At 46.9% G+C, this 12,218-nt stretch overlaps 1 protein-coding gene across 1 annotated transcript; it reads right to left on the reverse strand.

Moving 5' to 3' along the window:
- Positions 1 to 1,093: 1,093 nt before the first annotated feature.
- On the reverse strand, positions 1,094 to 3,357 carry LOC138368083 (uncharacterized). The gene is made up of 2 exons (XM_069330381.1): positions 3,329 to 3,357; positions 1,094 to 2,909 (listed from the first exon to the last, which is right to left on the reverse strand). The coding sequence occupies exons 1-2, from the start codon at positions 3,355 to 3,357 to the stop codon at positions 1,094 to 1,096; spliced, it is 1,845 nt and encodes a 614-aa protein (XP_069186482.1).
- Positions 3,358 to 12,218: the final 8,861 nt, after the last annotated feature.

Consider the following 12,218-nt stretch of genomic DNA (forward strand, 5'->3'; position numbering starts at 1 on the left):
GACTACAGTGACAGCGATAACACTGGCAGCAATACAGGCAGCATAGTTGTTAACTAAAGAGACTTGTGCAACACAAGCAGCATAATGGTTGACTACAGAGACTGTGGCAACATTAGCAGCATAGTAGTAGACTACAGTGACTGTGGGAAAACTGGCAGCATAATGGTTGACTACAGTTACTGTGTCAAAACTGGCATTATAGTTGCTGACTACAGAGACTGGGGCAACACTGGCAGCATAGTGGTTGACTACAGAGACTGTGGCAACACTGGCAGCAACACTGGCAGCTTAGTGGTAGACTACAGAGACCGTGGCAACACTGGTAGCATAGTAGTTGACTACAGTGACTGTACCAACAGGGGCTGCATAGTGGTTGACTATAGTGACATTGTCAAAACAAGCAGCATAGTGGTTGACTACAGTGACTGTAGCAAAACTGGCAGCAACGCAAGCGGCATAATGGTTAACTACAGAAACTGTGGCAACAATGGCAGCATAAAGGTTGACTACAGAGTCTGTGGCAACAGTGACAGTATAATGGTACCCAACAGTGACTGTGGCAACACTGGCAGCATAGTGGTTGACTACAGTGACTGTGGCTACACTGGCAGCAACACTGGCAGCATAGTGGTAGACTACAGAGACTGTGGCGACACTGGTAGCATTGTGGTTAAATACAGTGACTGTGGGAACACTGGCAGCATAAAGGTCGACTACAGAGACTGTGGCAACACTTGCCGAATAATGTTTGATTTACTGAGACTTTGGCAACACTGACAGAATTATGGTTAACTACAATGACTATGTCAACACTGGTAGCATAGTGGTTGACTACAGTGACCATAGCAACACTAGCAGCATAGTGGTTGACTACAGTGATTGTGGCAACACTGGCAGCATAGTGGGTGACTACAGAGACTGTGGCAACACAAGCAGCATAATGGTTGACTAGAGAGACTGTGGCAACACTGGCAACATAGTTGTTGACTACAGAGACTGTGGCAACACTGACAGCAAAGTGGTTGACTACAGAGACTGTGGCAACACTGGCAGCATAGTGGTTGAATACAGTGACTGTGGCAGCACTGGTAGCTTAGTGGATGACTACAGTGATTGTAGCAACACTGGCGGCATAATGGTTAACTACAGAGATTGTGGCAACAATGGCAGCATAAAGGTTGACTACAGAGACTGTGGGAACACTGCCAGTATAATAGTTAATTACAGTTACTGTGGCGACACCGGTAGCATTGTGGTTGACTACAATGACTGAAGCAACACTGGTTGAATTGTGGTTGACTACAGTGACTTTGTCAACACTAGCAGCATAGTTGTTGACTACAGTGACTGTGGCACCACTGGCAGCATTGTTGTTGCCTACAGAGACTGTGGCAACACTGGCAGCATAGTGGTTGACTACAGAGACTGTGGAAACACTGGTAAAAACACTGGCAGCATTGTGGTAGACTACATAGACTGAGGCCACACTCGCAGCATAGTGGTTGACTACAGGGACTGTGGAAACATTGGCAGCATAGTGGTTGACTACAGTAACTGTGGAATCATTGGCAGCATAGTGGTTGACTACAGTGAATATGTCAACACTAGCAGCATAGTGGTTAACTACAGTGACTGTGGCAAAACAGGCAGCAACACTGGCAGCATAGTGGTAGACTACAGAGACTGTAGCAATACTGGTAGCATAGTGGTTGACAACAGTGATTGTGGCAACACTGGCAGCATAATGGTTGACTACAATGACTGTGTCAAAACTAGTAGCATAGTTGTTGACTACAGTGACTGTAGCAACACTGGGAGCATAGTGGTTGACTACAGTAACTGTGGCAACTCTGGCAGCATAGTGGTTGACTACAGTAACTGTGGCAACACTGGCAGCATAGTGGTTGACAAGAGAGACAGTGACAACACTGGCAGCAACACTGGTATCATTGTGGTTGACTACAGAGACTGTTGCAACAAAAGCAGCATAAGGGTTGACTACAGAGACTGTGGCAACACTGACAGTATAATGGTTAACTACAGTGACTGTGGAAATACTGGCAGCATAGTGGTTGACTACAGTGACTGTGGCAACACTGGCAGCAACACTGGCTGCAACACTGGCAGCATAGTTGTAGACTACAGAGACTGTGGCGACACTGGTAGCTTTGTGGTTGACTACAGTGACTGTAGCAACATTGGCTGAATTGTGGTTGACTACAGTAACTTTTTCAACACTAGCAGCATAGTGGTTGACTACAGTGACTGTGGCAACACTGGCAGCATAGTGGTTGACTACAGTGACTGTGGCAAAACTGGCATCATAGTGGTTGACTAGAGAGACAGTGGCAACACTGGCAGCAACACTGTCAGTAACACTGGCAGCATAGTGGTTGACTACAGTGACTGTGGCAAAACTGGCATCATAGTGGTTGACTACAGTGACAGTGGCAATACTGGCAGCAACACAGGCAGCGTAGTTGTTAACTAAAGAGACTTTGGCAACACAAGCAGCATAATGGTTGACTACAGAGACTGTGGCAACACTGGCAGCATAGTAGTAGACTACAGTGACTGCGGCAAAACTGGCAGCATAATAGTTGACTACAGTGACTGCGTCAACACTGGCATTATAGTTGTTGACTACAGAGACTGGGGCAACACTGGCAGCATAATGGTTGACTACAGAGACTGTGGCAACACTGGCAGCATTGTGGGAGACTACATAGACTGAGGCCACACTGGCAGCATAGTGGTTGACTATAGTGACTGTGGAAACATTGGCAGCATAGTGGTTGACTACAGTGAATATGTCAACACTAGCAGCATAGTGGTTGATTACAGTGACTGTGGAAACACTGGCAGCAACACTGGCAGCATAGTGGTAGACTACAGAGACTGTGGCAACACTGGCATCATAGTGGTTGACTACAGAGACTGTAGCAACACTGGCAGCAACACTGGCAGCATAGTGGTTGACTACAGAGACTATGGCAACACTGGCAGAACAGTGGTTGACTACAGTGACAGTGACAACACTGGCAGCATTGTGGTTGACTACAGAGACTGTGGCAACATAAGCAGCATAATGGTTGACTACAGAGAATGTGTTAACACTGGCAGCTTAGTTGTAGACTACAGTGACTGTGGCAACACTGGCAGCATAATGGGTGACTACAGTGACTGTAGCAACATTGGCAGCAATGTGGTAGACTACATTGACGGTGGCAACACTGGCAGCATAGTGATAGACTACAGTGACTGTCGCAACACTGTCAGCATTGTGGTAGACTACAGTGACTGAGGCAACAATGGCAACAACACTGACAGCAACACTGGCCGCAACACAGGCAGCATAGTGCTTGACTACAGTGACTGTGGCAACACTAGTAGTATAATGGTTAACAACAGTGACTGTGGCAATACTGGCAGCATAGTGGATGACTACAGGGACTGTGGCAACACTGGCAGCACAGTGGTTGACTACAGTGACTGTGGCAACATTGGCAGCATAGTGGTTGACTACAGAGACTGTGGCAACACAAGCAGCATAATGGTTGACTACACAGACTGTGGCAACACTAGCAGCATAGTAGTAGACTACAGTGTCTGTGGCTACACTGGCAGCATAATGGTTGACTACAGTGACTGTGTCAACACTGGCAACATAGTTGTTGACTACAGAGACTGTGGCAATACTGGCAGCATAATGGTTGACTACAGAGACTGTGGCAACACTGGCAGCAACACTGGCAGTATTGTGGCAGACTACAGAGACTGAGGCAACACTGGCAACATAGTGGTTGACTACTGTGACTGTGGAAACACTGACAGCATAGCGGTTGACTACGCTGACTGTGGCAACACTGGCAGCAACACTGGCAGCATAGTGAAGGACTACAGGGACTGTGGCAACATTGGTAGCATAGTGGTTGACTACAGTGATTGTGGCAACACTGGCACCATAATGGTCAACTACAGTGACTGTGGAAACAATAGCAGCATAATGGTCGACTACAGAGACTGTGGCAACACTGGCAGCATAATGGATAACTACAGACACTGTGGCAACACTGGTAGTATAACGGTTAACTACAGTGACTGTGTGAACAATAGCAGCATAGTAGTTGACTACAGTGACTGTGGTAACACTGGTAGCAACACTGGCAGCATAGTGGTAAAATATAGAGACTGTGGCAACTCTGGTAGAATAGTAGTTGACTACAGTGACCTTGGCAACACTGGCATCATAGTGGTTGACTTCAGAGACTGTAGCAACACTGGCAGCAACACTGGCAGCATAGTATTAGACTCCAAAGACTATGGCAACACAGGCAACATAGTTGTTGGCTACTGTGTTTGTGGCAACAAAGGCAGCAACACTGGCAGCATTGTGGTTGACTACAGAGACTGTGGCAACACAAGCAGCAAAATGGTTGACTACAGAGACTGTTGCAACACTGGCAGCATAGTAGTAGACTACAGTGACTGTGGCATCACTGGCAGCATAGTGGTTGACTACAGTGACTGTGTCAACACTAGCAGCATAGTGGTTGACTACAGAGACAGTGGCAACACTGGAAGCAACACTTGCAGCAATGTGGTTGACTCCAGAGACTATGGCAACACTAGCAGAATAGTGGTTGATTACAGTGACAGTGGCAACACTGGCAGCAACACAGTCAGCATAGTTGTTGACTACAGTAACTTTGGCAACAATAGCAGTAACACTGGCAGCAAAGTTGTTGACTACAGAGACTGTCGCAACACAGGAAGCATAATGGTTGACTACAGAGACTGTGGCAACACTGGCAGCTTAGTAGTAGACTACAGTGACTGAGGCAACACTGGCAGCATAATGGTTGACTACAGTGACTGTGGCAACACTGACAGCATTGTGGTAGACTACAGTGACTGTGGCAACAATGAAAACAACACTGGCAGCAACACTGGCCACTTAGTGGTTGACTACAGAGACAGAAACAACACTGGCAGCATTTTGTTGCTGCCAGTGTTGCTACAGTGACAGTAGCAACACTGGCAGCAACACAGTCTGCATAGTGGTTGACAACAGAGATTGCGGCAACACTGGCAGCAACACAGGCAGCATAGTGGTTGACTACTGTGTCTGTTGCAACAAAGGCAGCAACACTGGCAGCATAGTTGTTGACTATAGAGACTGTGGCAACACTGGCGGCATAATCGTTAACTACAGTGACTGTGTCAACAATGGCATAATGGTCGACTACAGAGACTGGGGCAACACCTGCAGAATAATGGTTGATTTACAGAGAATTTGGCAACACTGCTAGTATTATGGTTAACTACAGTGACTATGGCAACACTGGTAGCATAGTAGTTGACTACAGTGACCATGGCAATACTGGCCGCAAAGTGGTTGACTACAGTGACTGTGGCAACACTGGCAGTATAGTGGGTGACTACAGAGACTGTGGCAACACAAGCAGCATAATAATTGACTAGAGAGACTGTGGCAACACTGGCAGCATAGTTGTTGACTACAGAGACTGTGGCAACACTGGCAGCATAGTGGTTGACTACATAGACTGTGGCAACACTGGCAGCATAGTGGTTGACTACAGTGACTGTATCAACACTAGCAGCTTAGTGGTTGACTACAGTGACTGTGGCTACACTGGCAGCAACACTGGCAGCATAGTGGTTGACTACAGTGACTGTGGCAAAACTGGCATCATAGTGGTTGACTACATTGACAGTGACAATACGGGCAGCAACACAGGCAGCATAGTTGTTAACTAAAGAGACTTGTGCAACACAAGCAGCATAATGGTTGACTACAGAGACTGTGGCAACACTGGCAGCATATTACTATACAACAGTGACTGTGGGAAAACTGGCAGCATAATGGTTGACTACAGTTACTGTGTCAAAACTGGCATTATAGTTGTTGACTACAGAGACTGGGGCAACACTGGCAGCACTGTGGTTGACTACAGAGACTGTGGCAACACTGGCAGCAAAACTGGCAGCTTAGTGGTAGACTACAGAGACCGTGGCAACACTGGTAGCATAGTAGTTGACTACAGTGACTGTACCAACAGGGGCTGCATAGTGGTTGACTACAGTGACTGTAGCAAAACTGGCAGCAACACAAGCAGCATAATGGTTGACTTCAGTGACTGTTGGAACACTGGCAGCATAAAGGTTGACTACAGAGACTGTGGCAACACTGGCGGCATAATCGTTAACTACAGTGACTGTGGCAACAATGGCAGCAGAATGGTCGACTACAGAGACTGTGGCAACACTAGCAGAATAATGGTTGATTTACTGAGACTTTGGCAACACTGGCAGTATTATGGTTAACTACAATGACTATGGCAACACTGGTAGCATAGTGGTTGACTACAGTGACCATGGCAACACTGGCATCATAGTGGTTGACTACAGTGACTGTGGCAACACTGACAGCATAGTGGGTGACTACAGAGACTGTGGCAACACAAGCAGCATAATGGTTGACTAGAGACTGTGGCAACACTGGCAACATTGTTGTTGACTACAGAGAGTGTCGCAACACTGGCAGCATAGTGGTTGAATACAGTGACTGTGGCAGCACTGGTTGCATAGTGGATGACTACAGTGATTGTAGCAACACTGGCGGCACAATGGTTAACTACAGAGATTGTGGCAACAATGGCAGCATAAAGGTTGACTACAGAGACTGTGGCAACACTGCCAGTATAATAGTTAATTACAGTGACTGTGGCGACACTGGTAGCATTGTGGTTGACTACAACGACTGAAGCAACACTGGCTGAATTGTGGTTGACTACAGTGACTTTGTCAACACTAGCAGCATAGTGGTTGACTACAGTGACTGTGGCACCACTGGCAGCATAGTTGTTGCCTACAGAGACTGTGGCAACACAGGCAGCATAGTGGTTGACTACAGAGACTGTGGAAACACTGACAACAACACTGGCAGCATTTTGGTAGACTACATAGACTGAGGCCACAATCGCAGCATAGTGGTTGACTACAGGGACTGTGGAAACATTGGCAGCATAGTGGTTGACTACAGTAACTGTGGAAACATTGGCAGCCTAGTGATTGACTACAGTGAATATGTCAACACTAGCAGCATAGTGGTTGACTACAGTGACTGTGGCAAGACAGGCAGCAACACTGGCAGCATAGTGGTAGACTACAGAGACTGTGGCAATCCTGGTTGCATAGTGGTTGACAACAGTGATTGTGGCAACACTGGAAGCATAATGGTTGACTACAATGACTGTCAACACTAGCAGCATAGTTGTTGACTACAGTGACTGTGGAAACACTGGCAGCAACACTGGCAGCATAGTGGCAGACTACAGAGACTGTGGCAATACTGGTAGCATAGTGGTTGACAACAGTGATTGTGGCAACACTGGAAGCATAATGGTTGACTACAATGACTGTCAACACTAGCAGCATAGTTGTTGACTACAGTAACTGTGGCAACACTGGCATCATAGTGGTTGACTACAGAGACTGTAGCAACACTGGCAGCAACACTGGCAGCAAAGGGGTTGACTACAGAGACAGTGACAACACTTGCAGCAACACTGGTAGCATTGTGGTTGATTTCAGAGACTGTGGTAACACAAGCAGCATAATGGTTGACTACAGAGACTGTGGCAACACTGACAGTATAATGGTTAACTGCAGTGACTGTGGAAACACTGGCAGCATAGTGGTTGACTGCAGTGACTGTGGCAACACTGGCAGCAACCCTGGCAGCAACACTGGCAGCATAGTTGTAGACTACAGAGACTGTGGCGACACTGGTAGCATTGTGGTTGACTACAGTGACTGTAGAACATTGGCTGAATTGTGGTTGACTACAGTGACTTTGTCAACACTAGCAGCATAGTGGTTAACTACAGTGACTGTGGCAACACTGGCAGCATAGTGGTTGACTACAGTGATTGGGGCAACACTGGCAGCATACAGGATGACTACAGTGACTTTGTGAACACTAGCAGCATAGTGGTTGACTACATTGACCGTGGCAACTCTAGCAGCATAGTTGTTGACTACAGTGACTGTAGCAACACTGGCAGCAACACAAGCAGCATAATGGTTTACTACAGTTACTGTGGCAACACAGGCAGCATAATGGTTGACTACAGTGACTGTGGCAACAATGGCAGCATAATGGTAGACTACAGAGATTGTGGCAACATTGGCAGCATAACGGTTTAATTACAGAGACTTTGGCAACACTAGTAGTATAATGGTTAACAACAGTGACTGTGGCAATACTGGCAGCATAGTGGATGACTACAGGGACTGTGGCAACACTGGCAGCACAGTGGTTGACTACAGTGACTGTGGCAACATTGGCAGCATAGTGGGTGACTACAGAGACTGTGGCAACGCCAGCAGCATAATGGTTGACTACACAGACTGTGGCAACACTAGCAGCATAGTAGTAGACTACAGTGTCTGTGGCTACACTGGCAGCATAATGGTTGACTACAGTGACTGTGTCAACACTGGCAACATAGTTGTTGACTACAGAGACTGTGGCAATACTGGCAGCATAATGGTTGACTACAGAGACTGTGGCAACACTGGCAGCAACACTGGCAGTATTGTGGCAGACTACAGAGACTGAGGCAACACTGGCAACATAGTGGTTGACTACTGTGACTGTGGAAACACTGATAGCATAGCGGTTGACTACACTGACTGTGTCAACACTAGAAGCATAGTGTTGACTACAGTGACTGTGGCAACACTGGCAGCAACACTGGCAGCATAGTGAAGGACTACAGGGACTGTGGCAACATTGGTAGCATAGTGGTTGACTACAGTGATTGTGGCAACACTGGCACCATAATGGTCAACTACAGTGACTGTGGAAACAATAGCAGCATAATGGTCGACTACAGAGACTGTGGCAACACTGGCAGCATAATGGATAACTACAGACACTGTGGCAACACTGGTAGTATAACGGTTAACTACAGTGACTGTGGCAACACTGGTAGTATAACGGTTAACTACAGTGACTGTGGCAACACTGGTAGTATAATGGTTCAGCATATTGGCTGACTACAGTGACTGTTACAACACTGGCAGCATAGAGGTTGACTACAGTGACTGTGGCAACACTGGCAGCATAGTGGTTGACTACAGTGACTGTGTGAACAATAGCAGCATAGTAGTTGACTACAGTGACTGTGGTAACACTGGCAACAACACTGGCAGCATAGTGGTAAAATATAGAGACTGTGGCAACACTGGTAGAATAGTAGTTGACTACAGTGACTTTGTCAACACTAGCAGCATAGTGGTTGACCATAGTGACCCTGGCAACACTGGCATCATAGTGGTTGACTTCAGAGACTGTAGCAACACTGGCAGCAACACTGGCAGCATAGTGGTAGACTCCAAAGACTATGGCAACACATGCAGCATAGTTGTTGGCTACTGTGTTTGTGGCAACAAAGGCAGCAACACTGGCAGCATTGTGGTTGACTACAGAGACTGTGGCAACACAAGAAGCAAAATGGTTGACTACAGAGACTGTTGCAACACTGGCAGCATAGTAGTAGACTACAGTGACTGTGGCATCACTGGCAGCATAGTGGTTGACTACAGTGACTGTGTCAACACTAGCAGCATAGTGGTTGACTACAGAGACAGTGGCAACACTGGAAGCAACACTTGCAGCAATGTGGTTGACTCCAGAGACTATGGCAACACTAGCAGAATAGTGGTTGATTACAGTGACAGTGGCAACACTGGCAGCAACACAGTCAGCATATTGTTGACCAGACCACACACTAGAAATTGAAGGGACGACGACGTTTCGGTCCGTCCTGGACCATTCTCAAGTCGATTGTGATGAGGACAGGTAGGGACAGGCATTTGAATAGGCAAGAGAGAGCTGAGGAGGAAAGTCATGTGTAGGGGATAGTAGTAATGAGAACTGCAGCAGGCCTAATGTTCTAATCTTTCTAACAAACGTGACTTAACATAAGCTTTCCCCCTTCCATTTTTTTTTTCTTTCTCTTTTCCTTTCTTTCTCTCTTCTCCCTTTTTCTGTTCATTGTCTTCTACGCTCCCTTGCTATCCTCTTCTTATTCCTATTACTATCTCCTTCGGTGGTTTTAATAGGAGCTGCCTCGTATGGGCCAATAGGCCTGCTGCAGTTCTCATTACTACTATCCCCTACACTTGACTTTCCTCCTCAGCTCTCTCTTGCCTATTTAAATGCCTGTCCCTACCTGTCCTCATCACAATCGACTTGAGAATGGTCCAGGACGGACCGAAACGTCGTCGTCCCTTCAATTTCTAGTGTGTGGTCTGGTCAACATACTTCAACTACGTTATTGTGACTCATCGCCTGCACAGTCAGCATAGTTGTTGACTACAGTAACTTTGGCAACAATAGCAGTAACACTGGCAGCAAAGTTGTTGACTACAGAGACTGTCGCAACACAGGAAGCATAATGGTTGACTACAGAGACTGTGGCAACACTGGCAGCTTAGTAGTAGACTACAGTGACTGAGGCAACACTGGCAGCATAATGGTTGACTACAGTGACTGTGGCAACATTGACAGCATTGTGGTAGACTACAGTGACTGTGGCAACAATGAAAACAACACTGGCAGCAACACTGGCCACTTAGTGGTTGACTACAGAGACTGAAACAACACTGGCAGCATTTTGTTGCTGCCAGTGTTGCTACAGTGACAGTAGCAACACTGGCAGCAACACAGTCTGCATAGTGGTTGACAACAGAGATTGCGGCAACACTGGCAGCAACACAGGCAGCATAGTGGTTGACTACTGTGTCTGTGGCAACAAAGGCAGCAACACTGGCAGCATAGTTGTTGACTACAAAGACTGTGGCAACACTGGCGGCATAATCGTTAACTACAGTGACTGTGGCAACAATGGCATAATGGTCGACTACAGAGACTGGGGACCTGCAGAATAATGATTGATTTACAGAGAATTTGGCAACACTGCTAGTATTATGGTTAACTACAGTGACTATGGCAACACTGGTAGCATAGTAGTTGACTACAGTGACCATGGCAATACTGGCCACAAAGTGGTTGACTACAGTGACTGTGGCAACACTGGCAGTATAGTGGGTGACTACAGAGACTGTGGCAACACAAGCAGCATAATGGTTGACTACAGAGACTGTGGCAACACTGGCAGCATAGTAGTAGACTACAGTGACTGTGGCAAAACTGGCAGCATAATGGTTGACTACAGTGACTGTGTCAACACTGGCATTATAGTTGTTGACTACAGAGACTGGGGCAACACTGGAAGCATAATGGTTGACTACAGAGACTGTGGAAACATTGGCAGCATAGTGGTTGACTACAGTGAATATGTCAACACTAGCAGCATAGTGGTTGACTACAGTGACTGTGGAAACACTGGCAGCAACACTGGCAGCATAGTGGTAGACTACAGAGACTGTGGCAACACTGGTAGCATAGTGGTTGACAACAGTGATTGTGGCAACACTGGCAGCATAATGGTTGACTACAGTAACTGTGGCAACACTGGCATCATAGTGGTTGACTACAGGGACTGCGTCAACACTGGCAGCACAGTGGTTGTCTACAGTGACTGTGGCAACATTGGCAGCATAGTGGTTGACTACAGAGACTGTGGCAATACTGGCAGCATAATGGTTGACAAACAGAGACTGAGGCAACACTGGCAGCAACACTGGCTGTATTGTGGTTGACTACAGAGACTGAGGCAACACTGGCAACATAGTGGTTGACTACTGTGACTGTGGAAACACTGACAGGATAGCGGTTGACTACACTGACTGTGTCAACACTAGAAGCATAGTGTTGACTACAGTGACTGTGGCAACACTGGCAGCAACACTGGCAGCATAGTGAAAGACTACAGGGACTGTGGCAACATTGGTAGCATAGTGGTTGACTACAGTGATTGTGGCAACACTGGCACCATAATGGTCAACTACAGTGACTGTGGCAACAATAGCAGCATCATGGTCGACTACAGAGACTGTGGCAACACTGGCAGCAGAATGGATGACTACAGACACTGTGGCAACACTGGTAGTATAACGGTTAACTACAGTGACTGTGGCAACACTGGTAGTATAATGGTTCAGCATATTGGCTGACTACAGAGACTGTGGCAACACGGGCAGCATAGTGGTTGACTACAGTG

Source organism: Procambarus clarkii, chromosome 24 (genome assembly GCF_040958095.1).
Source record: "Procambarus clarkii isolate CNS0578487 chromosome 24, FALCON_Pclarkii_2.0, whole genome shotgun sequence".
In the NCBI taxonomy this organism is placed as follows: Eukaryota; Metazoa; Arthropoda; class Malacostraca; order Decapoda; family Cambaridae; genus Procambarus; species Procambarus clarkii.

Excerpts from the sequence above, each read along its gene's own strand:
- LOC138368083 (XM_069330381.1), bottom strand. The coding sequence starts at position 3,357 with ATGCTGCCTGTGTTGCGGCCAGTGTTGCT. Across the intron at positions 2,910-3,328 it reads GTGTTGCGGCCAGTGTTGCT|TGTTGCCACAGTCTCTGTAG; the intron begins GTCAGTGTTGTT and ends CTATGATGCCAG.